We start from the raw sequence: 16494 nt of genomic DNA, 5'->3' as shown, positions 1-16494 counted from the left end.
GGGTGGCTCAGTCCGTTAAGCGTCAGACTTCGGCTTGGGTCATGATCTCTCGGTTTGTGGATTCGAGCCCCGCATCGGGCTCTGGGCCGGCTGACAGCTCAGAGCCTGGAGCCTGCTTCCGATTCCGTCTCCTCCTCTCTCTGCCCCCACCCCCCACCCCATGCTCATGCTCTGTCTCTCTGTCTCTCAATAATAAATAAACGTTAAAAAAATTGAAAATAAATAAAAATACCAAAGTCTGTCCACAGACTGGGAGCTTGGGGAGTCACAAGAGCGATCCTCCCCACTGAGCCAGCCCAAGGGCATTCAGAGGATCAGGTTCAATTCTAGGCATTGCATGAAGACATTGATGAATTTCCCCCTGCCACTAACTGGCTGAGTGCATTTGCGTAAGCATTTCAAATCCTCTGAAGTTGTAACTCTGTGAGGTGATGGATGTGTTAATGAAGCTTACTGAGGTAGCCATCTCACAATCCATAATGATAACAAATCATGATGTTGTACACCTTAAACGGACACAATCATAGATGTCGATTACATGTCAATTATCTGGGAAAAAAGATTCGGAGCCTCACTTGTAAAGGAAAAGGGACGATGGTGCCTTTTGCATAGCAGTGTGGCAAGAACTAGTAAGATAGTAAGCAAAAGCCCTTTTCTCTGCTTCTGAGCCAAGACAGGCTCTATAATAGTAACTGCTAGAAAGACTATCAGAATAGTGAGGATTCCGGAAGCTCAGATCCTTGAGCAAAGAACACAGGCTTATATGGGGAGGAAAACAAAACTTGGAGGGTAGCAACAGAGGCGGAGAACGAGAACGTGCGGGTGGAAGTTAGAGGGACAAGAGGAAGAAGTTTCTAACAATTTGAGCTGTTCATCCACGGAACAGGCTTGAGAAATTCTGAGCTTCTCATGCGTGGTAGTCTCCCGGGCGCGTTCGAAGGTCTTTGTCACCTGGAGGTGTGGGAAGGTTTCTAATAGTGGGTCTTGATTTCACAACTCACTAATGGCTCTTAACCTACGCTTAGTAAAACACTAGCTCCCCAGCCCCGCCCCAGCCCCCTCTGTCCTTCCAGATTTTCTGAGAGCCTCTCCCCATTTCTTTCTCGGAGCCTCTCTCTCCTCCAACAGTCTGAGGAGCCCTTTGCAAGGATTTTATTCCCACGAAGGGCCCCCAGAGGCAGCGTTTTTCAGAAGGTAGTGACTGTAGTATGTTGTCCTTGACCAGAGAGACCAGGAGCGGGCAGAGACCAGGGCCACCAGGGAAGCCAGGCCTGTGCCTAGCCTGGCCTCCCCCTTGTGCTAGATTCCCAGGGCGATCGGTTTATTACTGTCTTTGGCTATTGGTTTACACGTGGCATGATGTGTCTCCAACGCTTCTCACAATGCCTGGCCCCTAGAAAGTCTATAAATGCCGGGACACACGCGGTCATTTAACACCCATTGTTGTGTGCCTGCAATGTTCAGGGTGCCGGGAATACAAAAGGCAAAGACTTGACTTCTGCCCTCAGGGTGCTTGAAAGCTGAGCGGAGACACTGAGGACGAGAGTGTGACATGAAAAGGAACAGGCCGGGGAGTAAATGTGGACACAAAGGTCAGTGAAATCCAATCAGGGAATAGCAAAGCCAGAGGGGCCCAGGGGATGCTGAGAAACGACTTCAGAGTCACCTCCCCTCCCCCAGCTTCTAACCTCAGAGATGGTGGAGGAGGAGGAGGACAGGGAGGAGGACGGTGAGGGTGCTATTTTGAACCCTATGTTAAACTCTGCTCCCCACCCCACCCCCCCTGCTTCTACGGCCTGGGGATCCCACCCTGGGAGTCTCTGGTGAACGTGGACTATGGAAGGAAGAAGACAGAGAATTTAAGAATTCTTCAGCTTGACATTCGTTGAGCAGGAAATCAGGAGTCCAAGTCCCTCTCTGCCTCCCTTTTCCTGACTTGGTGTCATTTTACTGCTCAGGGTCATCAGAACTTCAGTGGCCCGCTCTGTGCTTGGCCTCCTCGCACCTTGGCCTTCCCTTCTTGATCCTTTTCATAGCCCTTCCTCCTCCTGAGTCGCTGATGTTCTCCAAGCTCCATCGTTGGCCTCTTCCCATCCTGCCCCACGCAGCCATCCCGCACGGACTCACCTCCTCTTTCCATAGAATCAGCCGCCACCTCCCAGTGGTTCTCAACAGGGTACAAGGGGAGGGAGGAGAAGCCGAGGGGAATCACCTAGAATCATTTGGGGAGAAGGGCGTTCCCACTGGTGACACCACCATTCGCTTGCTCAGTCATCCCAGAAAGAAACTTGAGGTCATCCGTGAAAGTTACCTTGCCGTCCTGCTGGGAGTCGAGCGACCTCCAAGCCCTGAAAACGTTACCTCCCGAGTATCATTCCAATTCATCACCTCCTCTCCGTTCTTACTCCGATCCCCCAATTCAGGTCCTGAGCAGGTCTGCGTACCTGGATCCCCGTGGTTCCCCTTTCTCTGGGAACTGCCCTTCTCAGAGTGGCCCAAAAATCAGCAGGGAAAGGAAACTCCTTCCTCTCTGATTCCTGGGGAGCAATCAAGGTTCTGGTCCGATGATCAAGGTCTTAGAGCCCAATGGAGGGACTGAAGACAACGGTATCTGGGGAGGGCCGTGTGGTTGGTCCACTTAGACTGAGTTCAAGTGGCATGAGATTTACCAGAAGGCCGCCCCTGCAGAAGAGGCTCTTTATAGCCCCACAGACGGGGGGACCCCTGGGCCGACGGGGGCTCATGAAACAAAGCAGCCAGAGAGGCAGGAATAGAGGCTGTGTTGCACGTGCCGTGGCTCTGGAAGATGCTAACATCAGGCGAAGCTGGGGGAGGGGGACACGGGAACCTTCTGTACCACCTGTGCAAGTGTTCTGTAAATCTCAGGCAAGGGGCGAATGCTCTCAGGATTTGCTGATCTCACCGTGTGTCCGTCTGTCCGTCCTCTGGACCCTGCCGGCTTTATAAAGCGAAGGAGGGGTCCGGCGAAGCCCGGGCTTGGTGCCAGCTGGGAGACACTTGGCAAAGACGAGGGGCCGTCACAAGACGGCTGCTTGCGCTCTGAAGTGAACCAGTCACTACGCACGGGGCTTTTCTCTCATGGGTGTGAACCCCCCGGATCTACGGGACTGAGGTGGGGACGGGGGGGCTTAGATGACCCCCCCGGCCCCCCCCCCCCCCCCCCAGCTCATCATCATGCTCATCGCTGACCTCGTGAAGGTTTGGGCATGCGGCCACCAGGGCACCAACTAATAATTCCTTTGAGGCTGATAACTCCTCGGCCCTTTGAGGCCCCTTCTGGCACCGGGAAAACAGACAGAAGCGGGGCTCGGAGCGGATGGCTTAGGGATCTTCTGGTTGCCCCCACACCTCGGGGTGGACGGGACGGGTGTGGGAGGAGCCAAGAGCACACCCGGGGCACCTGGGCAGTGTGCCCTGAGAGCAGGTGCGCAGAAGAAGCTGCTACTTTGTGCAGAGCCCCGTCCGGGGTTCAAACGCCCCAGGAATAACGGTTAGAGTCACCCCCTCGACCGAAGACGCCAATCAGTGGGATTCCGCCTGGCGGTAGCAGAGCAAGGACCGGGCGGGTGGAAGAAGGAAGCCACAGCCACGGGGCCTGTGGCCCTATCGCCGTAGCCCCCACCTGCTTTTCCTTTCCTACTGCTAGAACCTTCTGGAGTGTTCACCCTCCCCCCCGCCTTAAAAAAAGAAGAGTTCTTGGGGCTCCTGGGTGGCTCAGCCGGTTAAGCGTCTGACTCTTGTTTCGACTCAAGTCGTGCTCTCACGGTTGTTTGGGTTCAAGGTGTGGGTTCAGGCCCCACATCGGGCGCCGCGCTGACGGTGCAGAGTCTGTTTGGGATTCTCTACCCACCCCCCTCCCCGGCCCCTCCCCCCGCCTCGTGCTCGAGCTTTCTCTCTCCCTCTCAAAACAAGTAAACATTTTTAAAAAATTAAAAAAAAAACCCACCAAGAATTCTCGTATTTACGTCTTTGCCCTTTCTCGTCCCTCTTTTCCTTCTCCCAGGCTGGGTATGTTGCGAGTGGCTCAATTTATTCGAGGCTGAATCGCAGAATGGCGAGGTGGGGTCGGGAGGGAATTTTCAGGATGGCCTGGGGAAAGCAGTGGACCCTTCCCAGGAGGTCCCGGATTCTGACCAGCGGCCATGACCTCACCAGCAGGCCCTGGGTGCTAAGAGAGCGGGCAGCTCCAGTGGGATCACTGTGTCACGCTGGGTTTGTTTTCCCGTGGGTGACCGTTCGGTCATATCTGGTCGTCTCCCAAGCCAGGAACTTGTCCTCCTCGACAGCTCCCTCTCCCTCGGCCACCACTCAGCGAGGTGTCAGGACCTGAAAACCTTATTTTACCCAAAGAACTCCTCACCCCCATCTGCCCGCTCTAGACCTACGACGGCCAACGCCCCGGATCCAGTGATCATCTCCTTTATTGTCTCTCTGTCTCCGTGCTTTCCCGCCTTCAATCTTGCCAAACACGTTTTCTTCTAACTGCAAACACCCGCCAACCCGCTCCCGGCAGACGAAGGTGGGTTACACCAAGACCCCTCTGCTCACCTCCAAGCCCACATCTCTAGCCGTGAACTCCAAAGCTCTAGGCCCCTCTCTTGTTCCCCCCTGGACCCTGCTTCGGATTCTGTGTCTCTGTCTCTGTCTCTGTCTCTCTCTCTCTCTCTCTGCCCCTCCCTTGCTTGTTCTCTCTCTCCAAAATAAATAAATAGACATAAAAAAAAAAAAGAATATGAAATAAACCATGACATCATGAGGCTATCACCTCCTTCTAGAGGCCTTTCCTTGTTTTCCCTCCCAGGATGCAACTCACTCATTCAGCTGGATTAGGCTGTCCTCCTCTGGGTCCCCTCATCCATCCCCCCCGCTGCCCCCACACGTTGCACTGAGCGCCCTGTATCATGTGAGTCCGCCTGTGGCTCCCTAAGACCGTAATCTCCTTGCTAACAAGGCCCAGGAATCAGCATCCTCCTTCGTGGGGTCCAGCCTCCCTTCTGCGAGTCAGTTCCTGTCCCTTGGCTGCTTAATGCCTTCGCAGGCCTTCTGCTGCGATGAGAGTGAAGAACAAAGTTCTTGACTGCGCTCGCAGAAGGTTCTTGAAGGCTTGACCCCCTTCTCCCTCTTGGGCCTCTGTCTGCCTGGTTCCGCCCCGCTGCCCACCGGCCCGCAACAGTTCACGCTGACCTTGCCCACAGGCCTGAGTGTCTGCGCTGTGCTCCTCCCTACACCGCCCTTGACCCCTTGACGTCCCCTCCCGCTCAGGTGCACCTAATTGCACACCTTCTCCGCTAAACTCCGTGAAAATAGGAGCCACGTGAGCGTCGTCATTCTTCCCCCCTCGTGCCCAGCACGGAAGAGACACTCAAGAATCTCAACTACAGGGGCGCCTGGGTGGCTCAAGTCGGTTAAGTGTTCGACTTTGCGCTCCGGCCGTGATCTCACAGGTTCGTGAGTTCGAGCCCCGCATCGGGCTCTGGGCTGACAGCTCGGGGCCTGGAGCCTGCTTCGGATTCTGGGTCTCTGTCTCTGTCTCTCTGCCCCTCCCTTGCTTGTTCTCTCTCTCTCCAAAATAAATAAATAAGTAAACATAAAAAAAGGAATATGAAAGAAATCATGACATCATGAGTTGCCAAGCTCTTTTTGTCCTCAAGCCCTTCTGGGGCGATCTAAAGTGACTAGGGGGAGGACCAAGGGATCGGACACACGAAAGAGAAGAAGGACCCCCCCCCCACCCCCTACTCCGGCCCTCAACCCAAACTACTCTGAATAGGAATGCCGGTTTGTGGAAGACAGTGGAGGGGAAGACAGGACGGCCCTGTGGAGGAGTAAATGTCTCTAAGGATTCCCGTCTCGGGTCTCAGGGTGTCGCACGCTCTTCAGACCCCCACCGCACAAGGTGCCAGCTGCTGAGCCAAGGAGGCTCTCCTCAGAGGGTCTCCAGGCGGGACCAGCAGTGACCCAGCAGGTGGAGGAGGGGAGAGTCGAAGGGGTTGGGGAACGGACCCCCAAGTGCACGGCCAGGTGTCTTTACTCATGCTGTGGCCCAGAGATGGTGAAAACTGCCTGGCTCCCTGGGCGTCCGGGGACACTCGTGTCCTGGTGGAGAGTGGGGCTGAGGAGGGACTGATGTTCAGGGCAAGGGGGCCCCAGGGCCGTCAGCTTATCACACAACCCCCTTTCTCCTTGAAGGGATTCTTGTCCTCGGGGACGCCTTTGAGAAGAGGGTCATTTCCTGCTTCAGCCTCCACAAAATCCTTGATTTCCTTTCCCGTCTTGGAAATCTGTGAGGAAACAAAGTGTGGCCCTAGAGCCCTTGTTTGTCTGTCGGGATCCATGATTCGCTCGGTCCAAGAAAACAGGTCCTGGGCAGGGTGGGGACAGAGGCTGCAGAGGAAAAAGACCAAAGGGACAGGCAGGGGCTGCGGGGGGGGTGAGTTCTTGCCTCTGAGGGGCGCTGGCCGGAGCTGGGGAGGCCCGCCAGGCCGCGGGCCTCGCTCCTGGCCACCCCCATGGGGCTGACCCCCAGCCTCCCTCTGCGTCCTACCTCTCCTGCACCATCCACCCCACCGTCTGTCCCTTCTTCCTGGGGTCCCGGCTCCGAAAGGACCGGGCTGTGGTGGAGAAGAGAAGAGGGGCAGGGGAGGGAAGACGAGGCTTACCGGAACTCTTGTGTTCTTCACTTCCTTCTTGAGCTGTTCAACGTTCATCTTCAACAGGTCCTTCTCGCTGAGCTCCTGGGCCATCCTGCCCCCCGGGACACCTGGGTCCCGGAAAGGATTTCGCAGCTGGGATCGCGGTCCCCGTGAGCCCTCTTCCCTGCCCTGCCCTGCCCCTCACCTCAGGCCCTGTGTATTCACACCCTAGACTCCCTCCCACCCCCTCCCCATCTGCAAAATGGGTATAATGATGGTACCCCCCCTCCTTGTATGATTTTTGCGAGTCCTAGGAAAATAAACGCATCTCAAATATTTTTAACACTCTGGCTGGCGCATAATGAATCGTAAACGCATTTATTATGATGACGATAGTTGCTACAATCAGCACCATCACGACAGGGTCATCGGGAAGGCCTGCCAGGTGCCTCACTTGAATAATTCTAAGACTAAAGCCCAGCCCAGCGCAACCTCAGTCCCTCTCACCTGCCCGGAAAGAATGTGCACTTCAAGTCCCCGACTCAGACAAGACAGTGTTTGAGCTTCCCCCGCTTATCAGCTGGAAGTCTTCAGATAAAGCAGATGGTCTGGAAGCCAAAACCTCTGATGCCTAAGCTGATCAGGGGCTCAGGGTTCTAAGCCCATCCACTGGCCTGAGCCTCCAAGCCCTCACTGCCCCTGGAGCAGATACCCTGCCCCGTGCACCTGCCCTGGTCCCTTAGTGACCCTCCTGGCTTACAGCCAGTCCTCACCCTCCAGCCCGACACACTCCCCTCCCCGTGTCTTCTCTCCCAAGCCCTCCCCTCCCCTCCCTCTGAGCCTCCTCTGAGCCTTTTCCTCTCGGTGAAGCAAGTCCTAGACCAGCTCCTAACGTCCCTCACCCAAGAAACGGTGGTGTCTCCCCCTGGAGCCCTGTGATAACACCTCACAAGTTCCTTGCAGCTCGTCCAGTCCTTCCTTTGCTTACTGCAAACAACAGACTCCTCACTTAGGAGGCTGTGCCTGCCAGCACTTGGGGCCACGGCCACCTCTAACGTCCGGGTCCGTGCTTCTTGGCCTTCACGTGTCCCTCTGAGCCCTGAGTGCGGGTCTCCCTCTCCAATCGCTGAGCACGGGGCCCACATCCTGATATTTCTCTTGGCCTCCTTCCTGAACCACCTAAGGGCTATGCTGTTTCGTAGATCCTGAGCTCCGGCTCAGGCCGACACCTGTCCCACGACAAAGGGACCCTGTCGAGAAGCAGATGCCGGAGACACCAATATGGCCAGTAAGGGATCTTCTTCTCCTCCCTCTGGGTTGACGCAAGGGACGCTGGAAGGGGCTGGGAGGAGGCTGGAGTCCACCCTGACTACCCCCCCACCGGCTCCAGACGCCGAGCCCCACCCCCAGCTGCGAGTGCTAAGAATTTAAGGGCAGGCCAGGGCCCTGCAGGCCTCCAGTCCAACCACCCTGTCCACGCAGGATGGAAAGCACGCACCTCTTGAGACCAGCTCGCTGCTCTGTCTGCCGATGCTTCCTGAAATCCACAGGCTAATCTGGATCTTACACCTGGTGCTTCTCAAAGCCAACTCCTTCCTGTTGTCTAATCGGAGTCCCTCCCGCGTCATCTCGTCTTACCTCCATCAGGCACAGGGCATGGGCCCCAGGTCTCCTTCACACATAAGCCTTCAGAGGCTTGGGAACGCTTCTCAGGGGGCCTCTGGCTGTGTCTTCCCCGTGTCTGAGCCGACTCCTCTTGTGCTGGCTGTGTTCCACTGTTGCTCAACACCCTACGGCCCCCAGCACGACTGGTCTCCATAGCCTCACCACCCTCCACTCCCCAGGCCCTTGGTGACTCATCCCTGAGCTTCCCAAGGAAACCCCCACCCTCTGCCCTTTCCTCCCCTTCCATGAGTGGAAAATCCACCTCCACTCCCCAATCCCCCCAGAGCAGGCCAGCCCCCTTCCTCCTCCGTCTCCCACCCCACCCCCACCCCCCACCCGCCTAGCAGTTTCCTCTCCAGGCCCAGGGAGCAATCACAGCGCCCCGACCTTGGCTTCCTCTGCTGGGAGGGATTGGGGGGCTGGGCTCCCAGAGGGGCCCCTGGCTTCCCCCTTCCTCTGGGCAGGGGGCAGAGAGTCTCAGGCCCAGGGAACAGGGACTCACTTCCTCTTGTCCCGGAATGAGCCCGCCTGCCCTTTGCAAGCAGGTTTGGGTCTCTCACGCAGAGGAAACCAAAAGCGGGGGGGGAAGGGAGAGCGACCAATCAAGGACAGGGTGAGGCGCAAAACCGGCGGCTCCCAGGGGAGCCAGCCAGAGGCTGGGGGGCCATGGCCGAGCTACAGCAACTGCAGGAACTTGAGATCCCCACGGGCCGGGAGGCCCTGCGGGGCAACCACAGCGCCCTGCTGCGTGTCGCCGATTACTGCGTGGACAACTACGTGCAGGTAGGCAGACGGGGCACAGGCCCCGAGGGGCCCGGAGCCCACCTCCAAGGCAGGACCACGGGAGCCATTCTGACAGGTGCTGGCGCGTCCTGGGCCCCGGCTGGGAAATACTCCACCCCAGGCCCCGGCTTCTTTCCAGGCCCCCGAAACTTCAGCCCTGGTGCTGTGCTACCCAGCCCGCGCCCACCCCACCCCCCCCAGGTCCCTCCTCTCTCCGGGAGCCTCAGAGACGCCCCGGGACAGGCCACCCGTCTCCTTCCTGGGTCCCGCTCGCACCCAGAGGCCCAAAGCCGCGTCCACATGCAAATGCTGCCGTCGTCCTTCCTTTCGCAGGCTATCTCCAGGTGAGACCTCAGAACTCTCCAAACAGTGAACTTGAGAGAGACCGGGAAGAGAAGCCTCTCCCCGGTATCTGAGTGAGAGGAGACAGACCTCAAGACCAGGCTGGGTTAAAGAGACGGGGTCTGACGCAGAGGCAGGGGAAGGACAACGTGATGGCTGGGAGCCGTCTCCCGGCAAAAGACGACCATCGTGGCGTTTTAGAACAGTTCCCTACATTGTATAGTTGTTCCGAGACCCTCAACGTAGATTCGTGGATCGAGGGAAGAGGGCCGAGGGAAACTTGGCAATGACTGAGCACCTCTGTGTTTTCATTAATGCTCGTAAGCACCTTATGAGACAAGTAGCGTCATTCCTCTTTCGTAGGTGAAGAGCCAGCAGCTCAGGGAGGCAAGGTGATTTGTCCAGGGTCACACAGCTCGGATGTGACAGAGCTCGGCCTCGGCCTCCCGACTTCTGAAACCGGGCTCTCTCCTTTCCCCCTTTCCCCTTCCCTGACATGCCCTATGAGGCAAAGCCAGCTCATTCGCACTGGAAGGCCCGGGGACCTCCCGGCGGGGTCGAAGTGTTGGAAAAAAAAAAAAATAATGAAAGTAGCAAGTGCTTAGGGGAAAATGGCAGATTAAAGAGGGTCGATGATAATAGCAGTTAAAACGCTCTGCACCCTTCCTTTGCACAGGCATGTGGCCCGCATGGCCTCTGTGGGTCCTCACCCCCCCGTCCTGAGAGGGGAGAGGGGCTCTCACTTTACAGCCAGGAGGCTGAGCCTCAGAAAGCCGAGCTCGCTTTCCGGAGGTCTCCAAGCCGGTGGCCGAATCCAGATGCGAACCCAGAACTCTGACTCCAGAGCCCATCCCCAAACCTCTAGGTGAATGTGCGACCCTGAGAAATAATCGGTTTGCGGAGATGTTGAGTGACCCGTTTGTGGAGGACACGGACCGTGTGGCTCGGAAGGCAGCCGGGTTCTCGTGGTGCTGGAGGGCATTCTCTTCTGGATGAGGGCAGAAGGAGTTCTGTCCGTAGCCTCTGTGCACCCCCAGGCCCTTTCAGATGGGTTCTCGCTTCTATTCACCACGCGCACAGGGGATTTAGGGGTCACCGAGACCCGAGTCCCAATTTTTTTCTTTTCTTTTTTTAGTGTTTATTCATTTTTGAGAGACAGAGAGACACAGGGCATGAGTGGGGGGAGGGGCAGAGAGCGAGGGAGACACAGAATCCGAAGCAGGCTCCAGGCTCTGAGCCGTCAGCACAGAGCCCGACGCGGGGCTCGAACTCACCAACCGCGAGATCATGCCCTGAGCTGAAGTTGGGCGCTCAACCGCCTGAGCCACCCAGGCGCCCCGACCTGAGTCCGGTTTCTAACTCCGCCGCCTACCAGCGGCAGGACCCGTGGCAAGATACCCTCTGATTCTCACCCCTTTCTTCGGGAAGGTCACACGGGTTCAGTTGTGATCATGGTCAAAGCAGGTAGCCCGGCACCTGGCCCTTAGTGGGGGCGGGGGGGGGATAAATGGAAACGATTACCATTGCTGCCATCATCATCATTCATCGGAACGATGAAAGGCACAGGCAGATAATGAAAGTCAATTCCAGCGAGGTGAAGCGGCCCTTGTAAAAATACCGAGGGCATCGAGAGCCCTGACCCAGGTCAGAGACCCCGGACCCCTGCTTCCTTCACTAACTAGTTGACCTCGGTTACCTTACCCGGCCTCTTTGAGCATCTCGGTCTGGGGAGCAAATGCCTATGAGGGGCTTGGGCAACTTCTCAGAACTGCTCTTTTTTTTTTTTTTTAATTTTTTTTTAACATTTATTTATTTTTGAGACAGAGAGAGACAGAGCATGAACGGGGGAGGGGCCGAGAGAGAGGGAGACACAGAATTGGAAGCAGGCTCCAGGCTCCGAGCCATCAGCCCAGAGCCTGACGCGGGGCTCGAACTCACGGACCGTGAGATCGTGACCTGAGCTGAAGTCGGACGCTCAACCGACTGAGCCACCCAGGCGCCCCTCAGAAGTGCTCTTAAACCAGGCCTGGTTCCCATGCCCTCGGGCCTCCCCACCGCCCCCTCCCTCAGCCCCAAGGCCCCAACCAGGTGTCAGGAAACCCGCGGGGAATGGGGGAGGGCAGGCTGGGGTCAACTGCAGAGTTCTCGGTCAGAGTCCACTGAGTTTACAGACAAGGTAATTTGCATCATGAATAAGCAGCGGGCCATGAAGGTGGATCTCACACCTGTGTACCTCCAGGCCCGACTGTGGGCCAAGCCCAAACCAGGGGTCAGCAGGTATCCAGGCCCCAGCCTCCCAGAGCTGGGCCCAAGCAGACACTGTGCTATCTGGGCTAACCGTTCCACACATCGGTCCTAGCAGGGGACCTAGCAGGAATCTGGGTGGGGACCAAGGAGGAGTCGTCATTGCCCCATTCTGGGCCTTTGTGTCCTCACCTGTTAAAGAAAGGTCTTGAACTAGAAACTAGACCTGCTATCCTTTCTGGTTTAAACACCCCAGGTTGATTTCAGGTTGATTTCTTCGCCTTTTCAAGGCTCTTGGTTACATACGCTGATGAGGTATAAACTCTGGGCAAATGAGTATCTAGCTGCTGGAACAGAAAGGCAGGGAAGGGCCGCCCACAAGGATCTGGGCCTGCCCTTTGACTCCAGCCTGGCTCAGGCCACCCTGGAGGCGTCCTGCTCTAATGGGTTCTACGCCTTCTCTCCGCCGACGGGCCCTGAGGAGCACGCAAGGGCCTTTAGCAAGGGGGCAGCGTGGTGCGTCCTTGTCCGTCAGTGCTCGGGCCTGGCCCAGACTTGCCCTGGACTCACCCCTACCCCCTAGAGAGGGGGACAGGCTAAATCACAGCAGTGTCATGATCTGACCTGAGATGAGGAAGCTGCGTGGGGAACCAAGTAACCAGAGAAGTTTTGCTCCAGTGCCCGTGGTCTGACTGGGCACTGAAAACAAAACAAAACAAGCAAGACAAAACAAACAAACAAACAAGCAAAACCCTCTTCTGTCTTCGGCCATTCCCTGCCCACCGTTCCACGGCTGACTGGCAGTATGACTCCGGCCAGCACCTGGCACAGCGCCTGCCATGCACTAAGGAGATGCCCAGAAAGTGTTTGGGGTCACAGTCAATTCATTACTTAACTCACAAACGCGTATTTATTAAATCTCGTCTGTGCGTTGGGCACTATTCCGGGGTAGAGTACAGAATAAAACAGACAGGCTCTCTGCCTTCACCGTGCTTACGTGTTAGTGTATGGGAGGGCGGATGGGAGGGGGAGCCAGGTAATAAAGTAAATAGATCAATCATTTCTGACAGTGCTAGGTGCTATGAGGAAAAGGCTACAGGGGAAACAGGGAAGAGAGCCAATACAGAAATAGGCTAGGAGAATCTTAAGGTGGTAACAAAATATGTCTCTAAGGAGCTGAGACTTAACAATAAGGGTCCTGGAAATAAGTACAGTAAGTGCAAAGGCCCTGAGGTAGAAACAATCTTAGCTTGATCAGGAACAGGAACCTAATGGCCAATGTGCATGGAGGGGGGCGGTGCATGAGAGGGGGTGGCAAGGGATGAGGGGGGACGGAAAAGCAGAGCCCACCCTGTGGGGCCCTATATAGGCCATGGTTGGAAGTCTGGATTTACCGGATTATCAGTGTATTGTTCCCAATACGCTGAGGGAATGAATGAATGAAGTCACTCGTCTCTGGGCCTCAGTTTCCTTGTCTATAAAATGGACTAGGTCACTGGTTCCCAAACACCACCCCGCGGACTGGAGAAAAACAAGAAACCCGAGAGTCACCTGGGGAGCTTTTAAAGGCACAGACTCATTGACCGCATTTCCAGGGCTTCTGGTTAGAACGGCTGGGATTGGGGCACCCGGGTGGCTCAGTCGGTTAAGCTTCCCACTTCGGCTCAGGTCATGATCTCACGGTTTGTGGTTTCGAGCCCCGCGTCGGGCTCTGGGCTGACAGCTCCGAGCCTGGAGGCTGCTTCGGATTCTGTGTCTCCCTCTCTCTCTGCCCCTCCCTGTCTCTCACATTCTGTCTCTCTCTCTCTTTCAAAAAGAAAGAAAGGAAGGTCTGGGGTGGGGCCTGATGTCAGTTGGTTGCTTCTTAAGTTTGAGACCGTCTCTTCCAGCCAGTACTAGCCTCCCCTTTCCTTTCTCCATTTCCCCCTTTATCCCCAAAGGTCCTCAGGAGGTGGTGGGGTCCATCTCAGCCCGTCTCTTCCAGGAGGGATATCTTTCCCTCCCCTTGCACCCATTCCTCAGGGCTGCACGTTCGCTCCCCTAATGTCCCCGAGCCCCTCTTCCTACACCATCATTCTTACGGAAACCACGGCAAACCTCCAGCGTTCCCGCTTTCTCCCAGTTCAGCCCCCACATTCCCTCCACCCTCTCCCACCCTACCCGCCCAGCCAAGGATCCAGCGGAATCCTTGGGCTGGCCTCAGACCGGGGCCGTGTGTGTTTCAGGCCACAGACAAGCGGAGGGCACTGGAGGAGACCATGGCCTTCACCACCCAGGCTCTGGCCAGTGTGGCCTATCAAGTAGGCAACCTGGCCGGACACACTCTGCGGATGCTGGACCTACAGGCGGCCTCCCTGCGGCAGGTCGAAGCCCGTGTGAACACGCTGGGCCAGGTAAGGGGCGTGTGGGAGGGCCTCTTGCACCTGCCCCCCATTCTTCAGCCCCCCCTGCTCGGCCACTTCCTCCGGCGAATACTTTTTCTCGCCTTCCTCCAAATGCCTTCCTCCACCACAGAAGCCTGGCGCTTCCCAAGCATTTTGAGCCTCCTCCTCTCTGGTTATGTCTCCGTGCTGGGCCTTGCCGCCCTCCCAGACTAGGAACTCCTTGAAGGCAGAGCCTTTTCCTGCTCTGAATTCTCGCCGGCGCCGTAGGCAGCAGGCCTGACCAACCCCGGTTGGCCGTACAGGACAAGAAAGAGGAAGAGGGGCCTCGTTTGCATCTCGACCCCGGGGTGGTAACGGGCTAAGTTGTCCTAGACCCGAAGTGTTTGCTGGGCAAGGCCGTCTTCAGCCCTGAAGACAATGCCACCACGAGACAGTGGCCCCCCGCCCATCTAGCACACTCACCCTCCTCCTTCCTTCCTGGATCCCTGGCGGAGGAATTGCCCCATCAACAACACGCTCAGATCCACTGGCACATCAGCCTGGCTTGCCCATCACCCACGTGTTCGCGGCGGGGTGTGTCTTTTCCTCTCCCCCCCCCGGCCCCCCCCTCCCCCCCCCCCCCCCCCCCCCCCCGCGGACCGGAGTTCCCACCCTCTGGATGCTGTGAGTTGCCCCACAGAACATTCCAAGAGGAAGCGAATTCACTTATCCGTCCCCCCAAGAGAGTCAGCTGATACAGCCTCGATTCTCCGCCCCCTCCACGTGGTCCACACCGTCCACCTCCGCTACCGAGCCAACCCGGGGCTCCGGTCTCTTCCCAGCATCTGCAGGGATGCCGGGTTTTCTCTTTTCCGCTGGATCCTGCTCCAGCTAATAATAACCCTCATGCTTTTCCAGCAGGAAGTCTCTCCAAAGTGGCTCCTTCCTCCCCTGGCAACTCTTTTCCCAAATGCTGCGTGGCCTGGGGGGGGAGAAAATGTACTCTTTCTCTGGATCTCTCGGCCTCCCATGGTCCCCCCCCCCACCCCAAGTCTCTAGCCTCCTCCTCCCTTAAGAGGAAGGGCACTGGGGCAGAGGCCACCTCCCCCCTCTGTCACCTCAACCCCTGTCGTGGCAGATGGTGAGTATGCATATGGAGAAGGTGGCCCGAAGGGAGATCGGCACCTTAGCCACTGTCCAGCGGCTGCCCCCTGGCCAGAAAGTCATCGCCCCCGACAGCCTCCCTCCCCTCACGCCTTACTACCGGAGACCTCTCAACTTTGGCTGCCTGGATGACATTGGCCATGGGATCAAGGTAGAGAGAGGGCCCCTCCTCTTCCCCACAACCCACCTTCTCCTGTTCCGTGTCTCCCTTCTCCCCGGGCCCCCAGTTCTCTTCCACGACCATGTTCTTGTCCCAACCCGCAGCCCTTTTTTTCCCCTCACTCTCTGCAGCCATCACCTTAGATGGACCCCTACTCTCCGAGCCCCCTCCCCCTCCTTCCCGGCCCCTCCCTCCATGGCCGCCTTTAACCCTGTCCCCAGATGGTCTGCTGAGGGTGGGGTCCGAGCAACCCCCTTCCTTGGGGGCTGGGTGGGTGTGAAGGGGAAGAGGGGAAGGGAGGATGTCAGGGGCGTGCATGAGAATCGTTCCCCAGCCACACACAGAGAACAGCAACTTCCTCTGTCTGGAGGTTTGAGGTCACCGCTGAGCACTCACCCAGGGGGCTGCTGTGGGGGTGGGAAGGGGCGGGGATGTGGCCACTCAGAGGGGACCTGCGAAGCCAGGGGAGCACGGCCACTGACATTTTCTGCTTAGCTCATCTCCTGAGAGGGGGGAGAACACACACGGTCCATTTCGTCAACATGCCAGGCCAGCTTAAGGCTCCCCTGGATCTAAAGGACCTCTTAACACCCTTAACGGCCCGTCTCCCCCAAAAGGGGAGACGGCACTCCCTCCTCCAGCCACCAGGCCTCCCCACCAGTGAGTTCTCCTCATTGTCCAGCTTCGATTCTTTCTTTGCGCCTCAGCTTGGGTCCTTTTTGTCTCGTGCCTCGCGGAGTACAGCAGAGGGCAGCGTTCCCCAGGTCCGCGGACTTGGCGACACCCCACCAGTAACGTGTGGGCTCGCCCTTGCCCTGTGTGCACTTTAAACGCCCTGCCCCTCTCTGTCCTGAGCTGCCCAAAGCCAGCTCTGCAGGCCCATCCAAATGACGGGTGGGACATTGCTAAGTGTGATGGTCCCCTCCGCCCCCACCCCACCTCCCTGCCGGGTTAGGATCTATCAGAATTAGAGACCACCAAGCTGGCCACGGAGATGCTTTGGGGAGCGAGGTGCGAGGTGCGGATGCTAGGCTGGGTGGAGGAAGTGGCCGTCAGACCGCGTCTGCTCAGGCTTCCGTCGGGCCTGCGGCCCCGACTAGAGGCCTGGGGCCCAGGCAAC

At 57.4% G+C, this 16494-nt stretch overlaps 2 protein-coding genes across 3 annotated transcripts in view; one reads left to right on the top strand and one right to left on the bottom strand.

Annotated features, from left to right (window-relative positions):
- Positions 1-5615: 5615 nt before the first annotated feature.
- GNGT2 (G protein subunit gamma transducin 2) lies at positions 5616-8592 on the bottom strand. The gene is made up of 4 exons (XM_049635886.1): positions 7556-8592; positions 7161-7261; positions 6681-6781; positions 5616-6302 (listed from the first exon to the last, which is right to left on the bottom strand). The coding sequence occupies exons 3-4, from the start codon at positions 6762-6764 to the stop codon at positions 6177-6179; spliced, it is 210 nt and encodes a 69-aa protein (XP_049491843.1). The 5' UTR covers positions 6765-6781; positions 7161-7261; positions 7556-8592; the 3' UTR covers positions 5616-6176.
- A 295-nt stretch (positions 8593-8887) lies between these two features.
- The window catches only part of ABI3 (ABI family member 3), a 10948-nt gene continuing 3341 nt past the window's right edge, over positions 8888-16494 (top strand). The window contains exons 1-3 of one of the 2 annotated variants that reach the window (XM_049635884.1): positions 8888-9101; positions 13913-14080; positions 15189-15365. In XM_049635884.1, the coding sequence (XP_049491841.1) occupies positions 8985-9101; positions 13913-14080; positions 15189-15365 (462 nt within the window). In that variant the 5' untranslated portion in view covers positions 8888-8984. The remainder of the gene's footprint in view (positions 9102-13912; positions 14081-15188; positions 15366-16494) is intronic. The other variant, XM_049635883.1, reaches the window with a different exon arrangement.

This window comes from Panthera uncia, chromosome E1 (assembly GCF_023721935.1).
Source record: "Panthera uncia isolate 11264 chromosome E1, Puncia_PCG_1.0, whole genome shotgun sequence".
Taxonomy (NCBI): domain Eukaryota; kingdom Metazoa; phylum Chordata; class Mammalia; order Carnivora; family Felidae; genus Panthera; species Panthera uncia.
The sequence above is the reverse complement of the archived record's forward strand: the minus strand, read 5'-3'. Positions and strand labels throughout refer to the sequence as shown.